This window comes from Bombyx mori, chromosome 19 (assembly GCF_030269925.1).
Source record: "Bombyx mori chromosome 19, ASM3026992v2".
NCBI lineage: Eukaryota > Metazoa > Arthropoda > Insecta > Lepidoptera > Bombycidae > Bombyx > Bombyx mori.
Genome location: NC_085125.1, coordinates 5798019 through 5819916, shown reverse-complemented (window position 1 = coordinate 5819916; position 21898 = coordinate 5798019). Strand labels below are relative to the sequence as shown.

General features: G+C 36.8%; 1 protein-coding gene across 2 annotated transcripts in view; it reads left to right on the top strand.

Annotated features, from left to right (window-relative positions):
- The window catches only part of LOC101744729 (angiogenic factor with G patch and FHA domains 1), a 50057-nt gene that overhangs the window by 1549 nt on the left and 26610 nt on the right, over positions 1-21898 (top strand). The window contains exons 3-10 of one of the 2 annotated variants that reach the window (XM_004933426.5): positions 431-583; positions 889-939; positions 1024-1339; positions 1881-2047; positions 3081-3209; positions 4223-4328; positions 5027-5234; positions 7607-7706. In XM_004933426.5, the coding sequence (XP_004933483.1) occupies positions 431-583; positions 889-939; positions 1024-1339; positions 1881-2047; positions 3081-3209; positions 4223-4328; positions 5027-5234; positions 7607-7706 (1230 nt within the window). Of the gene's footprint in view, positions 1-430; positions 584-888; positions 968-1023; positions 1340-1880; positions 2048-3080; positions 3210-4222; positions 4329-5026; positions 5235-7606; positions 7707-21898 lie in introns of both variants that reach the window. The other variant, XM_021352733.3, reaches the window with a different exon arrangement.

The window sequence follows — 21898 nt, the reverse complement described above, 5'->3', positions numbered from 1 at the left end:
AACCTGTCGCTTGTGACGAAAGGCTCGACGAGTAAATTAACCCAGACACAACCAACTGAGTTTCTCTCAGTGGGTCACGTTTCCGATTCGCTGGTAGATTCTGCGAAGCATGGCCCTTGCTAGGGTTCGTGTTAGCAATGTCGTCAGGTTTGAGACCCGCGAGCTCACCTACTAGTTAAGGTTACACTGAAATAGCCTCTCAAGGCAAGCTTAAGTAGGAAAAAACAAGTGTATGGTATGACTAGTGTGATCTCCAATAATAATTTGTAAAAATACTAAAACATAAACATTTATTTCAAAATCTGTACCTTTTATATCAGGTAGCTTACTTTAAAGTAATACTTCTTTATAAATAAATTAATCAATTTCATGTAGCATTTTTTTTTTCAATTAATTTAAAATCAGTTTCCTTTCATTTTCATTATTCCAGGAACTGGGTCTCTACTATCATACCGATACCAATTGCTATTACTACTATTCAGACGAGAAGCAGAGCTTTGTCTTTCATTCTTATCCTGATAGTAGCATCGAGAATCCTGGTTTAGTTGCTCATAATAAAAAGAAAGCTAGAAAGCACAAAGCTGTAAGTATAAATTTCGTACATAACTGAAAATATATGAAAATATCAAAATATAATAGATTAAGAGAACATACTCGGGCAGTAGGGCACAAGATTTATGTAAACGTATATGCAAATATGATTACAATCTATTACTAATATGTGCATATTGTTTTATTGGTTTTTCTATTAAATATATCAAATCTTTTTGTAATAGACATGTTTTTAAAAATTTACCTTTGTAAGAAGAGATGGATTGTAACCTTTTTTTTCTGAGAATTCAGTCACTTAAAAAAAAGATTAAAACTATTGAAATCATTATTTTTCAGGTACAACTAAAAGAAGATGTCATGGAAAACCTGACGAAAAACTTATCTCAGGTTTCACTTCGAGGCAGAACCGCCTTAGGTAATTAAGTATAGCCTAGTTGCTACCCAATACCAAAGTTGACCATGTTATTACAGGAAAATGAAGACAGCCACCTTAGGCTGAAGCAGAGGAAGATTTCAAAAGTTAAAGAATCCAAGAATAAAAAACCTTTTAAAGCTAAAATTGATGAAAATGGTGATCAATCTATAGAAAATAATGGTGAAAAATGTGATGTTATGGAGTTAGAAGACAAAGAACAAAATAGTGAAGACACACAGGACACCAGCAAGAAGGACAACAAGGCATCCAGGGATCTCGAAGATGGAGAATGCAGTGATTCAGCTGATGAAGACTCTGGGTCAGACAATGAATGTTCATCTAATGCCAGCACATCCACATTAACTGATGATGGTAAATCTAAATAACCAATTAACGATGAACTCATAAAATTTTGAAGCACTAGATGTGTGGCTGTTTATAGAAACTTGCTATGTCACTAAAGTTTCTTATTATTATATAAATCTCAAATGCGAGTTAATCCAATCTGCATACTTTTTTATTGAGACAAGACTCATCATGACACATGAGTTTTATATAATAGATCCCTTTTCATTCTTCAAATTTAAATACATGATTTGCAGCTTTTTGATGACATTTTATCGAAAACTGAATCAAAAGAAAAGTTTGGGAAATTTTTGTTTTAAATCATGGCTCTTTGAAAATAACAACTAGTAATAATTTTTGCACATTTCGATATAGTTTTAATTTTTATTTATATATTTATTAAGAAATCAAAATAAGGACAAATTTGATATACTCATATCAATTTATATTTTCGTGCCCTACATTAGAAATTCGTGCCTCATACATTTTATAATTAATGGATAGTGGGTTCCATAAACACTTGTATTCTACTTATTTTATGCTTTATAAACTTGGACTTTATTTCCAGAAAATGTTGCAAAACACCATCCACCGTGTATGCGCGTGATCGTCAGGGAAACTAGTCTACCCAAACTGAAAATTGGAAATCTTTTCCTGATAACGAAAGATGGCGGCACGATCGGAAGGGAAGGGGAGCAACACGCTATTGTTTTAAAAGACCACAACGTGTCTAGGGTGAGGTATTTAATAAATAGAACTTTTGAAATGCCGTTGCCAACTTTTAGAATCTTTAATGCAAGTGTTGTATGCTATTTACTTTTTATGGGCATATAAGTGCTAGTCCACGTATTAACTGGTACATAAAGTCAGAGTACTTTAAGCCTTTACCCACCTTGAGATATGAGCCGGAAACGTAAATAGTGTTTTAAAACTGCTGTTACCTTTAGACGAGCATACGGCTCACCTTATGGTGCATGGTCACTAGCCCTCGTCGATATCAGCAATGCCAAAGCTATACCGCCACCTTTCATCAAATAGACAGGACGCTGGTACATTCTCGGTGCGAGCTCAAAGTGCACCCATGTGTATACAGTACTCTTTTTTTAAATTAACATTGCATGGATAAGTGTACGAGCTCACAGCCCACGTGGTGCTAAGTGGTTACCGGAGCCCATAGACATGTACAACGTAAATGCCGCCACCCACCCATCACCATATGAGTTCTAAGGTCTCAGTATAGTTACAAACCGAAACTCTTTACTGCTTCACGGCAGAAATAGGCAGGGTGGTGGTACCTACCCGTGCGGACTCGCGAGAGGTGAACTACCACCAGTAATAAATCTCCGTGATCGCTGCCTGTATGGTACGATTTTAGCTATATTCGTATAAAGTAATCTTCTGTCTGTCCAAGTAACAATTTCTATTTGGGAAATGTGGTTCTTGATTGGCAAACATAAGAATTAGTCTTAGAGCTAAGTTATTTATACTGAAGCCGAGAAATGATTCCGGTAGGACGGAGACTAATGACCATCTGTCGCTATGGAGATTCTGCACAAAGAAATGACAAATTACTACACCCATATGGTATCTACTGATGATGATCTGTTATCTAATACAAATGTACTAAAGGTAGCCTATTCTTCTAATATATAGTATGGACAGATTATTTTATAAGAAGCAACTGATATGGTGAAGCTAAACAACTAATTATATATTTTACAGATTAAGCTACCTTGCATTTTGATTTAATAAATAAAATATTTTACAGAATCATTTGGACATTCAATACGACCTCGCACGACAGACGTACACCGCTGTGGATCTAGGATCTAAGAACGGAACGATACTGAACGGCATCAGAATGTCTGAGAGTCAAGTCGTCAGCAAACGCGTCGATGTAAATATTTTTGATACAGTTTTAACCACCTTTTAATAGGGACTGCCGTAGTCCATCCGTTGTAAGTTTGGCGCGTAAGGGAACCGCATCTGAAGCCGTAACAATATGATATGTTGGTATTCATGAGTGCGCAATGTAAAGCTTATGACACATGGGGGCAACAAAGTTAACCTTTGACTTTTTTAAATTGAAGACATCAATATTGTAGTTAAGTAATGTACATATTAGGGTAGGCCAAAAAAAATTTTAAGTTTTTTATTCTTTAGGTACTACGAAAATATCGTCCAAGATGACGAAAAACAATATTCTAGTAAAGTTTGAGCTCTTAATATTTTCTTGGACGATATTTTCGTAGTGCCTAAAGAAAAAAAATTAAAAGTTTTTTTGGCCCACCCTAGTACATATACGATTTAAAATCCGCTGATACTCTTGATTTGCAATCTGGAATCAACTTTGGCGTAGTCTTCATGAATAGTTTGTGTTACATTGAAGTTTTACTGAACATAGACTATCTAACATCTATCATAATTTTATGCTTAGCTTAGTTTTCAGTTGACACTAATCTATTATCATGTCGATTTAAAATTTGTATATACATAATTAAAACTGTTTTACGAATATTTTACAGTTTTAGGGTTCACGGGCTTTAGTGTAAAGTATTCGACACGTTAGAAATAATAAAATGAATATAATAATAGCAAATCGAGATCTAAAAATTGAATAAACAATTATTTTTTCCGCGAATGTATATGACTTAATACAACAAATTAATTCATCGCTTTGATACTTAAAAAGTTGGCCAGAAATAATTTCGGATAGGTTTTTTTAATTTTTTTTAATGCTTAGATGAGTTGACGAGCTCACAGCTCGCTTGGTGTTAAGTGGTTACTGAAGCCCATAGACATCTACAAACGTAAATGCGCCACCCACCTTGAGATATAAGTTCTAAGGTCTCAGAATAGTTACAGGTTTCAAAGTCTTCGGAAATTTAATGTGATGTTTGTCTTTCACAGGTCGTTCATGGCAGCACGATACACATAGGCGAGACTAAACTGCTGTGCCATGTGCATCCGGGAAATGACACCTGTGGCCACTGTGAGCCGGGCCTCGTGATGACATGTAACTATCTCCTTTTTTTTTTATTGCCCTTGTAGGCAGACGAGTATACGGCCCACCTGATGGTGAGTGGTTACCGTCGCCCATGGACTTCAGCAATGCCAGGGGCAGAGCCAAGCCGCTGCCTACCGTCCTCCGCCTCTGGGTCGTGCTCCAACTATGTACTGCTGGTAGAGACCTACATTCGAAAGGCGGGACAGTCGTTATGTAGTACTAGCTGTACCCGTCCACTTCGCTGGGCATTTAAAATTAACATTATCATTTCTCACCCCCACAAAGATTCTCATCATGAACGCCCCTGCAACTGGTATAGGGAGTCTAACGCTCTTGTAAATATTACCCTATCCATTAAGTACATGTATTTTCTACATGAATACCAAGTTTCAAGTCAATCGGATGCATGGTTCAGTAGTTATAACGGAACATCCGAAAAAACCACTGTAGATGTATATATTAGTATAGTATATAGTATATATATACTATTTTGTTAGTTTTTTTAAACTATTATTTATTTTTCATTTTTAGTTTGATTTCAATATTATTAAATATTGAATTGTCATCGGTCCTTAATAAGAAATACTCCCTTCACCGCTCCCGATTTTTTATGACCCAAACTGCACGGACAAAATAATTCTACTATAGTTATTATAAGTGACCGTGATCTGTAGTGCCTACAAGTAAATGTCAAATGTGTTGTTTAGTAGAGGAGCGAGAGAAGAAAGTCGCGTACACGCGCACGTGCAGCGTGCAGCGGCAGCACCAGCTCGAGCTGGCGCGGCTGAAGAACAAGTACGCGCCGAAGGTGCTGAGCATCGAGGAGACGGCGTACAACGACCGCGCGCAGGCCCGCCGCGACGCCGTCGGCTCCTCGCACGAAGCCGAGAAAACGCAGACTACAGACCTCGACACGTGCGTAACACTATTCGCTTTGGTAGTTTTCCAATTACAGAGCATTATGAGACTCAGTGGCATACAATGCTGAATTATGCTTAATTAAGCTTAATTGGAACGTGAATTAGTTTTCAAATGCATCAGCAGAGTGCGCTGAGTTCATGATGATGATTCGATCAAGCCATTGCAATGTTTACAAAAGTATTTATATTCCTGTAAAGTAAATTTGTTTACAAATTCGAATTCTAAAATGAAATTGTATTCACATTTTAAATGTGGAATATAAAAAAAACGAAATTATTTATACCTTCATTCATACTTATATTTATTTTTTTAGCACAGTTTGAATTGACTTTGATTATTTCCAAGAAACTACGACAAAACGAAAGCCTTACAAATTTTTTCAACAATAAATAATATTACTAACGATAATATAAACAAAATTTCGATCAATGCCAACTTAAAGAAAAAACACTTGTCAATTTTCTGTCACTGAGTCGGTATCGATTACGAGTATCACGCGAGAGCAGTACTTTTGAGAGTGGTCGATTGTGCGAAGCGTTGCTGTAGTTGGAACATTCAAAGTTGAGCATTATGCCGCATAATGCGCTCTATAATTGGAAAACTACCTTTATGATTTGCTTTATGGTCATATAGTACACGCAATATTTAATCTCAGTGGTACCTAATTAAGTGTACTGTAATACCTAAAGGCCTTAGTTACCAGGTCCTAAAAAATCCTTTAAAATAAACATTGTTTAATCTATACTAATATATAAATCTGCAGTGCTTTTTACGGATGTTCCGTTATAACTACTGAATCATGTATCCGATTAACTTGAAACTTGGTATCCGTGTAGAAAATATATGTACATAATGGATAGGCTAATATTTATATGAGCGTTGGACTCCCTAATAATAATGACAATAAATAATAATGTTAATTTTAAATGCCCAGCGAAGCGGGCGAGTACGGCTAGTACTATACAATAATATGCACTCCGTATACGATTCTGAAAATAAAATTACCAACATCAACATTAGAACTAGAAAATCGGAAGTGTGTTTTGTGTAGAAGTGCGTTGTGCGTTGTTAATTTGTAAAATCAAGTAAATAATTTATCGAAAAATAGTCATACGGCTCAAGAAATCTGAATCAGCCTATTTCTGAAGCGAAATGGCTTAGCAGCACGCGAATCATTTACGTCTCTGTTTAATTATTTTAGTTTCTGCTAAAAAAATTCATGCTGCATATATAGTCTATGCAACGTCACCCCTTATAAATACAACAGCATAAATGAGTCGTCTATTATCAAAGGCGGCAATCTGTGCATTTGGACAACAAAATTTTATTGATATGTCAATACAGATTGATTTGAATATAATCGTCTCCTTCAAAGAATACGGTTCAAAACCTGCATTAAATAAAGGTTAATAGTTAACCTGTTATTTATCTAAGATGTCGTTCCGAAGAGTTTTGTGACTGCCGATGGAATACAAAGTCAATAATTCGTTTTTCTGATTTACCAATCATTGTCCAAAAGTCAGATTGCCGCCTTTGATAATAGTCGACTCAAATACAAGTCATTTAAAAAATTAAACTAAAACGACTTCCTGCCTCACTTTGATTCAGTAGCCACGCTCTATTACTGAACTTCATCAGACCACACGGTAGTCAAGCTCTCATAACAAAAGAAAATCAAAATCTACTTCTAAAATAACACTTCTGTTTATTAACATAGGTATGGCGTACCTATGAACTGGCAATATAAGTTCGGGAACGGGCGAGTGTGCAGACCGTTAAAAAAACGAACACGCTATAACATTTAACGACAATTTATTTATAAAAATCAATGCGAAAGTACTTTACATTTCTTGAGATTATCAACATTTTTAAAGATTAGAAAATTCACACTCGACGAGTCACGAAACCACGGCGAAAGAAGTGACAGATAGTTTTGACAGCCAGTGACAGCTATTCTCAATAAACTTGACATGTAAAACATGTAAGGCTTATGCCATTTAGCTTATACAGCCAATTTATACTTATAATGGAATGAATAGAATAAATAATATTTCAATTGATACTGACTGACTGATATGTTAAATATCTACACTAAAGTCGTATTTAAAATTTCAATAGCCAGTGAAAAACGGATAAACTCCGAGCTGACAAATTGTATGAAAACATTTTTTTAGGCATTATAACAGAAACCTTTCCGCGCTAACAACAAACTGTATTAAGTTGCATCACAAACTGATGAATGACTTAGGAACGCATAGAAAGCAAATATACATACATACTTTTAATTTTCCTTATACAAATAGATAGTAGATATATTTCGCCGTTCGCCCTGAAGTATAAGCTTTAATTTGCTCGAATATTAACAGGTTTATCGCGCCCGAGAATAAAGGTTTCCGGCTACTAGAGAAGATGGGCTGGTCCAAAGGCGAAGGACTCGGGAAGGACAGCCAGGGAGAAATAGAACCGGTAAGTACATAAACAGAGAATTCTCGCTTTTTGAGTTCAAATTACTAAAACAGAACCCTCCCAATATCCCCAAAATTGTTTTTTCAGCAAAATAAAAATTTTGTACAAGTACTGTTCATTTTTAGTATAACGTTTTCTCCTTTGATATTGAGATCATTGTCAAATGCGAGAAAACCAAAAACAAAATGAATGTTTTGACAAAAAGTAGAGTTTTTTTTTTTTCTGTTAATTTATTACTTTTGACTACAAAAATCTACTAATAATAAATGACAATTATGGAAACAGCTAGAAGTAAGTAAGTAAATTAAAACTAACATATGAAATATGAATATTTACTAGCCGTTCAAATGAGGGAAGAGGCACCTGACAAAGGCTAATTAGTTGACTTTTAGTTGTAGTAAATACATCAAGCATAACTTAAAAAACCCTAAACAAGCAGTCATAGCCTATTGGAAACATAACATGAATATACCAATGCTTTAGAAAATACAGTATTAAAGCTACAAAAAGGCTTTGAAAGCCTTTTTATCATAGTCAGGATTTCGGGCGACGATAATAAAATTACTACACCTTCATCAGTTCTTGATGCATTAGCAAATTTCCAAGTCAACTTCACCTGTTGAAGCTAGTGGAAATAACGTTAAATTATTCCGTAACATATTTAAATAGATGCAGATCGAGTCAATAAAACCGTGTTAAAAATGACCGTTTGTAACGTGTTAAAAGCTTATAGGTTAGTTTTATAGACACAACTAAATGAGTTTCTCACCGGACCTTTTCACTGGGTCGCGACTCCGATCCAGTGCTAAATTTTGCGAAGCACTGCTAGAATAGGGCAGATTTTTTACTGGTGGTAGGACCTCTTGTGAGTCCGCGCGGGTAGGTACCACCGCCCCCCGCCTATATCTGCCGTGAAGCAGTAATGCGTTTCGGCTTGAAGGGTGGGGCAGCCGTTGTAACTATACTGAGATCTTGGAACTTATATCTCAAGATGTGTGGTGCATTTACTTTGTAGATTGTCTATGGGTTCCAGTAACCACTTAACACCAGGTGGGTTGTGAACTCGTCCACATATCTAGGCAATAAAAAAATAAAAAAATGTCAGCAAACTCTCTCAGGTTGAGCGCGTGAGGGACCACCCTACCGGCAATAGCGTAGCTGGAATAGACCCTTAGGCTATCAGCGTATATTTAAGAAAGAAAAAGAAGAAAACTGCCGTTGGTAGATGAGGCGGTTTCTAGAATGCTTAACGATGGAGGGCAAGATCTTCCACCGAGCGATGATATTACTCGATAGACCGACGGTCCAGATGTTGTTGTTCGGAACTTGTATACAGGCAAGCTTATCTTGAAATTGTCGTAAGCGAGATTCAGGCATTTGTCAAATATTTCGTGTTCTATGATGGCTACCGCCACAGGTTGATCCACCGCTCCACAGATGGCGCGCGAGTCGTCTGAAGATAATAAGGTGTATTGCATAATATGTTTAACGATGGTCAAATCACGGACGAACGTCACTAGTAAGTGATAAATTCGATTCTAAGAATTAGACCCGTACCGTGATTCCTAACATCGATATTTCAACATCGCCCATACTAAATACGATCGTCAATCAAACGGTCCGTAATGAATTGTATCTGCAATTCATTTTTGACGTGACTAATTAGTTCAGACCGGAGTGATGTATTTAACCTTGATAAGGAAACGTAAAAACTTTGAAAATTATTGAGTGGCGCGATCTTTTAGTGGTTCTGTCTTGTTACGTTCGTAAATTTGATACAATATGTACATATTTAAAATGAGCAACTGTGCAGTGAACGTTCGCAACATGATCAACCACGAGGGCTTAAAGAACTAATGAAGGAGAAATTAAGCCGATAAATAAGAAAATTAAAAACAGGCAAGATAAATCGTGTACCTATATCCTGGGATTGATGGTCGGAAATATTCTTATTCCTCGTCACCTCGTGAAGAACTCTTTATCTTAGATTTGCTGAACACAGTAAGAATTAATGTGGCAGTTGATTTAGGGGCGCAACGGACAACCCGGTCGGCGGTGTATCGCGTTCCGACCCGGCAGGCTGGTTCTGGCCCAGCGGGGTATCCCGGAACACCAGCGGCACCGCCCGGGCGGCCTGGTAGGGCCGCCGTACCGCGGAGACTGACGTCGTTGGTCGTCGACTATCGCCTCGACGACCCGTCGGTCGGGCGTCCTCTGGGTGGCGCCGCGTGTCTGGTTGTAGTGTTGACCGCGGGAACCCCCCTACTCTGAACGGGTTCTGACCCCGGACGGAGATCGGACGTCGGGTGTAAGAGTGCAGGGGAGTCGTTTAGTGGGTGGGCCCTAAAATCCTTGGGCCCGCGATCTGCTCTCAACACCTGCAGATCGTTGAGTCTCACATACCCCGCGCGCCCCCTAGGCGCGGGGACCTCGTAGGAGGTTCGGCCCCCGGCCCGAGAAAAAAAAAAGGGGCGCAACGGACGGTTGATAAAGAATTATTTGTACTGGAGGTATATCTTCTCTTGAGTATCATAATAGGCGACTCATGGATTATTTATTATACTAGCGTATTGCGATCGAAAGCTGGTATTTTTTTATTACTCTTGTGACTAGGCTGATGAGCATACGGCCTGGATACGGATGGTGAGCAATTATCGTCACTCATGGACGTCAGCTATGCCAGCGACACAGCCAAATCGCTGCCCACCGCTAAGTGCTCACTAAGTACCTACTTACTACTGATACAATGTATTGTAAGGCCACATGGGTCTGTAACCATTATCATGCCTATTCCTGCCCTCCTCCGTTTGAACAGTCATTCTTGATTCGGATATTCAGGATTCGGTAACCTCTTTCCACTTCGTGAACCGTTACCTAATTAATCTATCAGTTCAATAAAACAAGAAATGGGGACCGCATGCCTTGTAACCAACAGTCGGAAAGTCAGTGGTTCCAATATTTAGAATAATAAAAAAATGTGACGGATCTCCGAAAATTTGCATCGTAAGTGTGTATTTTTTTTCGTTTTCTGCCATAAAGACCGTCTGTAGGTCAGTCGGGGCGTGGGCCCTGCCGCCCATTTAAAACAATTTACCCAGTTGTCTTTTTTACATGCGCGTCTTCCATTAGGCTTCGTCGATCGATGATGACTTGCCTTTAAAATTAACACACATAATAAAATGTTTTACTTTACTTCATTAGCATGTGAAGAGAACTCGCGCTAATCTTTTTGTGATCCGGCCTGATTAATATGAATGCATACGTTGATAGTGATATCATCACGCCTTTGAGATTACGATTAACATGAATTCTTTTGTAAATTGTGATTGACTCCGGCTATGTTACATGTTTCGCTTTAGATTTTATTCTGATATGATAGATAACATACAAAGTTAATCACTGGGTCAAAATTCGAAAACGATTTCCCGGTCTATCGTATCGAATTATAAGTGATCAATGTTGGTTATGGACTTCAGTAGCGTCAAGGCGCTTTACAGAACTGGTTCAAAGGAGGACATGAATATAGTATTCTCTTCCAGTTTCAACGAGTCAGTAGTCGTAATTTAATACAATGTTACGGTTTAAAACTACTTTTATATCCGCGACCAAGAAAACTAAAGTATTCTAAACGGCAGAAAAAATATAATGACAATTAAAAAAAACACGAGACTACACCGTAAAATTAGTTTTATTTAGGACGTAAATAAGCGTTCAGACCTTAAGAATATAATTAAGAGTATCAATTAAACTTAATTATGGGATTTGGAACAGTTAAGCAAGGTCCTTGAACCAACCCTATTCCACAATAAGCATACCTTTCAAACATAACATACACAAAAAAGAAAACAACAGTCAATATTTTTTTAAAGTAAAAAATATGGTAAAAAATATCACATTTTGCACCACGTCAAAATACAAATTTAAAATTATCAAAAACACTTCAGTTGAGTCTAAACACTCAACAACACAGACTAGAAAACGAATTCTAATTGTCAAACTACTTTAAAAAAAACCTGATAAATTAGAAAATGTACGTTCTCAATCTCTTGTTTTTAACTTTATTAATGGTTATACAAACTAAAAGAATATCTGTTTATTTTTGTAAATTCGATGTCAGTATCTCAATTCTTAAGTGTCCAGACAGCGCTCATCAATCTTTAGTAAGGACATCGCGTAATAAGCCTCTTTAAATTCAAGTTTAACGTGAACATTGTACATTACCTCAACAGAATAATATAGTGAAAGGAAAACTTTATCTTACGATTGTTATTGCAACAAAAACTTTATTACGACCGCACAAATCACTTAGCTCTTAATTTATGAATACTTAAACTTGATGTAGTACAAAATGTTAATGCAAAAAGTGAATTCAGTGAGCCATTTGTTTAAGCGTTTTTACTGATGCGTAAAATGTTTTTTCTAGATTTATATAGTCAGTTTAAATTTATGTGTAACACGATTATTACTAAAGTAAATTTGGAACTAGAAATTGTTTTCATCTGTTTGATCCGTTAAGCAGATGTAAATAAATAATGTTAGTTTTTTTAATGCATTTTCTTAATTCGTTTTATTAGAACGCAATCATGGAGTTTTTCAAACCTGTTTGACTTCGTTGGTGCTCTTATCTCTTTACTTTAAATGCCAAGCTATTCAGACTGTCCAAGTGTAGTGTCAGCGATAATCCTGATCTCTTAGACCGTTTGAAATCATTAAGTTGGTTTGCGTTGAGATATTAATTATAGAATTTTTTCTCCATCGCACCTCATGGCTGTTTCCTCCAATTTCCTTGTCTGCACTGCGCTCGAAGAGATCACCTTTGCTCTACGATTTCCGGATACCGTTCCTCGACAATATTGTGACATGAAGTCGTCGTGGCCTAATGGATAAGACGATGCATTCGTATCTAGCGATGCAACCGTGTTCGAAACCCGCAGGTGGGTACTAATTTTTCTAATGAAATATGTACTTGACAAAATGTTCTCGATTGACTTCCACGGTGAAGGAATAACATCGTGTAATAAAAATCAAACCCGAAAAATTATAATTTGTGTAATTACTTGTAGTAGGACGTGTTATGAGTCCGCATCACACGTCCGATAGGTACCACCACCCTGCCTGTTTCGGTTTGAAGGGTGGGGCAGCCGTTGTAACTATACCTTCCTTAGATAGAGACCTTCGAACTCATATCTCAAAGGTGGGTGGCGGCATTTACGTTGTAGGTGTCTATGGGCTTCGGTAACCACTGAACACCAGGTGGGCTGTGAGCTCGTCCACCTATCTATGCAATAAATAAATAAATGTCTTGACCGAGGTTTGAGAATACATTTTGAGTACTATGGCTTTTAATGCCCTCGGATATATTCTCTTAGAATCTTAATCAATTGCGATCGTGTGAATTATTGTAGGCATTTTTTACATTAGGCATTACCTAATATTTTACATTAGGCATTAGTACATTTTTAAACTTCTTCCTTTAATTCTACAGAACTCTAAACATATTTTGAAACTAGACTTCACAGGGCTGCACTTTTATTTAAAATAGAGCATCAATATTTTTAAAATTACATCTTATTTAATTAGCATTTTCAAACGATATTGATCATCAAAAACAAACATACATATTTGTTCAAATATCTTGATATGCAATGTTAATTATTTTTGCAATGCAATGCAATGTTACTGATTATTATTATTATAACTAGTCTGGCCCTAAATACTGTTACATAAACTTTTATTTTTTAACCTTGTTAATTATTTTGAATTTGGAACACGTATAGTATTTCAAAAACTTCTTTGGATTTTACACAGTGACGCATATTTTTTCGTGTTCATTATCAAATTACAATATAGAATGGGGTGTTAAAGAAAATAGGATTACAGTCGTCGCGTCGCCTTGCACAAAGTGGGTATGGAGCCGTCGGTCATATTCCAGACACTTCAGAAGCTTGGTACCAGCCCTATGCTCGTATATCGTACTATCAACAGATACAATAACACTTCGTCTATCGAAGACCAGAATAGATCGGGGCGGTCGCGTGCTGTTAGAACTACAAACGCTGTTAATGCTGTTAAAGCCAGAATTCGTCGAAACCCCATTAGGAAGCAAAAAATCATATCGCCAGAAATGAAGATTCTCGCTAGGATTCTTTCACGTATTATAAAACAAGACCTGAAGGTCGGTGCTTATCGTCGATATACAGGACATGCCCTAAATCAATATTTACAATTAAAGAGAGTGGGTCGATCAAAACGCCTTCTATCGCGATACGCAGATGAAAAGCACAGAAATATCCCTATACCGAAGAAAAACATTTCACGATTGAAGAACACTACACTCACGAAGCTGCTCAACTGGTCGGATCGGTAAAACGTGGTCATCATCCTGCGTCAGTGATGGTTTGGTGAGTGTCAGAGAGGAGTCAGAAAACTACATTTTTGTAAAAAAGAAGTGAAAACTTCAGCCAAAGTGTATCAAGATACAGTATTGGATCATGTTACGAAACCTCTCAGCAATACACTTTTTAAAAATATACCGTGGACTTTCCAGCAGGACTCTACTCCTGGTCACAAGGCACGAACTACCCAAGCCTGGGTTGAAACCAACGTTCCGGACTTTATCAGACCTAAAGACTGGCCCTCATCTAGCCCAGACATCAACCCTTTAGACTTCAAATTATGTTCAGTTTTAGAGGACAGGGTCTGCTCTAAACGACACGGCGACATTGAGTCTCTTAAAAAATCTTTGGAGCGAGCAGTGGCGAAATTTCCCTTGGAAACAGTGCGTAAATCCATAGATTCGTGGCCAAACAGATTAAAGGCCTGTATAAAAGCCAAAGGTGGCCATTTCAAATAGAATTTTTAAGCTATTGCATAGATTTTATCGCGGGCCTTGAGCGCGGCTTGAGAGCGGAATCGTGAGATTCCGTAACGAAAAAAACCTTCCACCCCTCACTACGCCTACTATGTAGCTCGCGTTCAACACATTCACACGTTTGCTTGTGTATTGTTTAAAGTAAGAAGTCTAAACACCGATTTATGTACTATCAAAATATATGATATAATTTCGTGGGTAACACAACGATAGCGCGATTCATCTTTTGCGTCAAGCGCTATCTATCGGCGACAAACGGAATTGTAAAATAGAAAATTATATCACATTACAATGCGTTGGGCGTGCCATTTTCTATCGCTTAGTCGAAGAATTTTATTACTACTCCTACTACTCATTCAGTGATCGGAGTGGCATTAAAAATAAACTAGCTAAACCGTCAATTCTGGGCGAATGAGAGTTAGAACTAGCATCCAAAGGCGTGTCTCTATCCCATGTAGCGCCCTCTAGTGAGTGCGCGGTCAAAATGGAATACTCACATTGTAGCAGATTCATTGAAAGTTAGCCCACTGAGTTTCTCGCCGGATCTTATTTTATTGTTGTTTTAATACTAAATTATTATTGTCGATTTATAATTGCATAAGTTGATAAAAAATGCTATGCAATAGCTTTACCGCGGCAGTCTCCGAGTGCCACACGTCTTTTTTTTGTATTTTTTGCTAAGCCTTTAATAAATAAGTAGGTATAATATATTAATAATATGACATTACTTCATTAACAAAAATGCATTTTCATTTGTAACAGGACTTATGGTTGGACTAGATAAAATCGTATTCACATGTTGTACGGGCTTAATCGTACTTTCTGTAATATATTAAAATTATTCGAAAATAATAAATCGAGACGTATAATTAATGCGCATCGTTGTACCTAACACGTCAGACGAATCAAGGTAATTATAAATAGAGGTGTCTGCCAACAGAGGTGAAGTGTTTGATGTTGTAACGTTTATCGCAGTTCGCCATAATTCTTCTTATAACAGGATAAAAATATTTTAGCAAGATTTGTTGTTGCTAACTCGCTGCCGCTTAAATTAGTAATTTAAAAAAATACACGTGTGGCACTCGGGGACTGCCGCGGTAAAGCTATTGCATAATATTTTTTATCAACTTATGCAATTATAATTAGACAATAATAATTTAATATTAAAATAATAATAAAATAGGACCACGCTATATTTATAAACATTAACAAAAGCAAAACATTAACTGCCCCATTCACACTCATAAGCTAGACCGCGCGAGAGAGAGACGGGCTGATTTTCATGATGCTCATGCAGTGGGATGTCACGGCGCGCTCTTATTCACAATCACTACACAAGCGCAACGTGTGAATGTATTGAACGCGAGCTACATGGTAGACGGGGTAAGGGGTTTTAGGTTTTATTTTCGTTACGGAATTTCTTGATTCAGTTGCCGCGCTCAAAGCCCGCGATAAAAGCTATGCAATAGCTTAAAAAATTAATTTTGTTTATTTAAGTTTATTTAAATATATTTTAAGTCTCATTTCGATTACTTGTATTCAGTTCCACGTCGTGATTTCTTATATTTACTCACTCGAAACTATTTCTACTTACTAAATCAGCATAACGATCACGTATATGTAACTTAACAAAATATCATCAACGATCGTATTTCCTATTTTGCACTAGTTTACTAAAACTAATCTTCGGTAGGTTAGTTTCTGTCTCTAAATACTTTTTTAAATCGTGCTTTGTGTAAAGAGATCCAATGTTGAACATCCAACACATCCACCCTACATATGAGACTATCTCACATAAAGGATCTTACCGTTATTGGTTCCGAGGCAATTTAGTCATTTGTTGAGTGTCTACAGTGGGCAGGCCGCCTCTGTCTCGCACGCAACCTTCTGCAACATTGTTGCTAAAGCCGTGGTTTACACGTCATATATTAACCGCCAATAAGCCACATAAAGTATTAGAGGCGGCCGTATTATGTATCATTACAATGCACGTTTAAATTGGCGGACTATGTCGGGATAAGTATTGGACAGCTCGTGCAGTCGGCTCTTGATTGACATTTGATTGGCTTCGGTGGACGCGGGAAACAGGATGATGGGAGGAATCATTTGGAAGGGCTTGTTCAACAAATTGGTCGTAATGGGTTGTAATTGTAGCGACTAGTAGCTAAAATTCAAAAAAGAACTCTAATAATAAATTTCTACAAAAAACATCCTCTTCTTTCTTGTCTAAATCGAATTAAAATATCCGTTTATTATTTTACCTGTTATGATCAAACAAGAAATACTGATTATTGTTACAGTGGTTCAGTGTATTTTTCTTGATGAACCTGTTTAGAACCTTTGAACTTTGTTTCTATTAGTAATTCAAGGACAAATGTATAATCGACGAGTGTAGTTTCCAAATACAGATTACTGAGAACTGAATCAAAGTCCTGCAGGAAGGAACAGGCTCTTAAAAGCATTAATATATTAAAAAAATGTTAATTAATTAAACCTACAACAAAGACGTAAATCGTTATAAAACTTTTGGAAAACAAATCGTCCAAAACCAATATCGCGGAAGTCCAGAAACATGAAAGTAAAATTCGATAAACGTCTCCTGAGTCGTCCATGGTCTAATAGACACGAAGTTCGACCAGTACACTCGTTTCGAGTAATTCGATGATGCCAATGGTCAATAGTTGTGGCCAATACCATATCTTCTAAATTGTATACCTGCGATATCACGAATGCTTTACACGATGAAGGAATTCAATTTCAAATACTGGTAGTATTTTGTACCCGCGCCGATAAGTATCACAATCTGTCTATTGTCGCTGAGAGCCATTCACGCATACCGTTTTGTACCATACAACCAGCAGTAGCAGTACAGGCAGTACCTACACTGTACACACAAACAATATCATATTTTTTTAAATTAAGTCTATAGATTCTAGCCAACACTCGGCACCAGACAAGACCTACGTCTATCCCATCTGTTTCCCGGTTTTTCCCGAGCGCTATGACATGTCCTTCTTCAAACGAGGCTTGTGGAGAGTATTAAGCGGTAGGCAGCGGCTTGGCTCTGCCCCTGGCATTGCTGAAGTCCATGGGCGACAGTAACCACTCACCATCAGGTGGGCCGTATGCTCGTCTGCCTACAAGGGCAATAAAAAAATTAATAAAAAAAAAAACTAAATCAATAAATAAATAAATTCTCTTAAGTTCCAATAACATTTATTAAGACTACTCCAATAACTTCAAAGTTCTACGCCAGCTCAGCGGGCACGTCTACTCATTTATTTAGTCGTGTTGTTTGCATGAAGTTGACGTGGAAATAATGTGCTCTCTGAACGTCTCCTGTTGATTCTTGTATTGAAATTAACTCTGGGCAGTTATTGTATGTCAGTTGTAATACAAGTCTCAAGAATACCACTTAAAGTGAACGATGTTTTAAAGTTGTTTTGAGTGAATCATAGTTTTAAATTAGCGTGTACATATTTATTATCTATAATAGATAGTTTTTGTTCCTGATTCATATTCTCCTGTTACCTATTTTAAATTTCTTTGCATCATTGGTCTTGGTCAAATCTTACATTCGATGTTTTGGGTGCGTCCTTGGGCGGTATATCTCTGTATAATATTTGAATTTATTTGCATCTGTTATTGAAGTATACTTCATGCTTACAAAGCATTCTATCTTTATAGTTGTCGATAAGCGAACCAAGTGGAAGCAGTTCAAAAGAACACAACAACTCTAGTTCTTTCTAGATTCATAAATGGAAAATACAAAGGAGTACCGTAGGCATTACATAGAGAACGGAACCGTTAGATAAAATACTTTCTGGCTTTAGTTTAATGTAATTTACATAATATATTTATACTCACTGCCTTTGACTGCACCTTTGACTTTAGTTAGCTTCTTGTACCCCATGAGTAGCCGACCAACCTAAGACTAACAAAAAGTTTTTAGAATGAAGCAAAAATGAGATTAAGTCGCATGTTATATCGTGTTTTAAAATTTTCTTATTCTCTGTGCCTCACAATGACGTGCATAAAACATAACAAATATCAGACATGCAGAGTATTGCAAAATGTGAAGCATGAAACCTCTGATGGGCTTGCCGATATCCTTGCTCCGTTGCCGAGCGCACGTAGCACAAACATACGGCGGAGTGTTGTGTCAACATTTGACCGCAACGCGATGTACTTGCATTCAACTGTCTTTCGAATAGTTTAACACGGTAAAGTCGCTTTGTATGTGAAGTAAAATTCAATTGGTCATTTCGAAAACTTTTTTATGTTATTAATTTACTTTGTATTCCCAAATTACAATATTAATCAAATACCTACTATAATCAGCTTAAAATCAGTCTGAATTTTTCGAAGTGAAACTTCTTTAGGCGCCTTACGAGTAAAATTTAACACGCGACAGATTCGTTACGGCTAGAGAAAAAATATTCAATTTAGGAAGAGCGAGAATGAGAAAATAGACAGCGTCTCGCGAACCACTCGACCATGGAGAGAGTAGAGGAGAAAAGACAAAGCGAGCTAGGTCGTTATTTAGTTTAGCGACATTTATTTGATTTGACATAAACTACTACATTGTAAGGCTAACGCTGTGAACAGCTTAGTTTTTAAAATATTTAAAAACAGCGATATTTTAAATAAAAGAAATGTTTTAAAATATCATTAAAAAATATGAAAAAAAATCACATTACTACACACCGCAAAAGAAGTTTAACTAACTAACTTAACTTAACTTAAGAAGTTTAACTAAATTTAACTAAAGTTTAACTTTCACGTGATTTCAACCAAATAGCACGCGCACCAGTTTATTAAAAACATGGCTTTTACTGATCCGTATAAAATATAAAATAATGTAATTCAGAGTAAAAAACCAATAGTAAAAAGTACTAAGGTGTAATCACGTACGTACATAAAAAAAGAGGAATGTTTAATATTCATTTGAAATAGTCGACGTTTCTCTATGTATCTCTATGTATGTGTATGTGTATCTCTAGCGCGCGTAAATTCCTGAAATTCATATGATTTTTGTGCGCAGTCTTGAAATTATATCCGTGATTTGAGACAAGCTTCAACATTTCTCTAAAGTAAAAAGATAATGTAAAGTGTAAAGCGATAATGTAGTATTTTTTTTATCAAATAGTCCCACCATGTAGTGCGACCTAGGCTTTTAACTTTATGCAGTTCAAGAAGATTAGTTGGTCGAACGTTTAATTTATTTTGTTACGTATATTTTAACGTTAATTTGTGTTAAAACGGATGTACTTGGGACAACCAAACAGTCTATGGCCGGTCTGGCGTTAGAAAGAACCAGGTGGTATAGGACCTGCTGAAACTCCAAGCTACCTAGTTTAAGGAAACAGCGCAGGTCCGTATGGAATGGCGTCTCTTGGTATCCGAAGCCAAGATACACATTGGGTCGTTGCACCAAGACAGTTTATCGTTATACAATTTTCATAATGTTTCAAGTTTAATAATAAAAAGATAAGAAGAAAGTCCAACTAAATTTAAAAGCATAATAAATATTAGCATTAAAATTGATAAGGCTCGTGTAATAATAACAAATGCTTCGTAATTACCTAAATCACTTGTAATTTATCAAGACTTCTAAGACCATACAATGTTGCAAACCGATGAAGCTACCGTTCGACCGTGCGTGCATGAAAATTCGACCTCGCCGATAAAAAAAAGGCGTTTAGTTTTTTATTATTATTTTGCCAAACATTCGTAAAGGTTGCATCCGCCCACGCAGCTTGACAATTAATTTTATTTTAGGACTGAAGAATGCAAAAAAAGTACTTTTCTGAAACCTCTTAACCTGTCGGATGGTCATATTCAAAGAGGAACAAACATTTGCGTACATCTTCCTGTGGGCTTTAAACTGTAAAATTAAGACGTTAAGAACGTTTATCTGCTATTTCCGAAATTGGTACTTACGTCATTATTGTACAACTTTTAACTGTCACGGTATATCGCAGTGTAAGAAAACATCCATTTGAATGCAACAATGTTGCAATAATTTATATGAGAGGTTATTCTTAGTGCTGCGTTTAGCTTCGATTTTAGCGAGACATCGATATAACCAAACGACTTTTCAGGTTTATTATCCTCATTAAGTATAGTTTGGGTAGTGTCAAATATTTTACTGTTTTTCTATGACGACATTACATTAAACATTAAACCGTAAAATAAAAACCGGAAAACTTATTTAGGGCCTTTGTTGTTTAAAACTCAATGAAACTAAAAAGCAACACTAACAAGACACCAAATTTATTAATATATTATTATAGCTGACGAGAAGACGAGATAGAAATAATTCTGAACGTTTTCACTTCTCAATTGCCCAAACGAATTTATGTAATTATATTCCATACCACCAGATTTCATTAGATATAATTGGCATAATAACGTCTTAAAAAAAGTACTTCGTTATTCTTCCAAAACAAATTAATTGAAAAATCCGCTGCTAACTTTCATAGGTTCTCTTTAGGATAGCTACTCTAATTATATGTATCATAGTTTCATTTCATAACTTACTAAGCTTTAATTTACTGGTGGTAGGACCTCTTGTGAGTCAGCGCGGGTAGGTACCACCACCCTGCCCATTTCTGCCGTGAAGCAGTAATGCGTTTCGGTTTGAAGGGTAGGGCAGCCGTTGTAACTATACTTGAGACCTTAGAACTTATATCTCAAGGTGGGTGGCGCATTTACGTGTAGATGTCTATGGGCTCCGGTAACCACTTAACACCAGGTGGGCTGTGAGCTCGTCCACCCATCTAAGCAATAAAAAAAAATATTTCTTTAAAATATCAAAATTGTAGATGTTCACTAAATACTATGTTGGGATTTAGATTCGAATTCGTAGTTGAGAATAGCACCCCCGGATTTAGTCGTCAGCGATCTGTCGATCTGCAATGTGATATGTTACAGTAAAAACGTGCCCGAAGGTATAAGACGAACCGCAATCTGAGATGCACAAAAACGGACTACAGAATAATTTTATTATTAAATTTAAACAGTGCTATAATTACACTTAAGATTCTAAGACGGATATTCGGTGCCGTGCCGGAAAACGAGATATGGAGGACGCGCTATAACCACGAGTTGTATGACGTTTACAAAGATCCTAATATCATAGCAACTATAAAAATTGGACGCCTACGATGGGCAGGACATGTGGTTCGAATGGAGAATACCAGAATGCCGAGACAACTGCTCTATGGCAAACCAGAGGGCCGCAGAAGTCGTGGCAGACCCAAACTCCGATGGTTGGATGGCGTGGAGCGCGACCTCAAAACTATCGGCGTCAAGAACT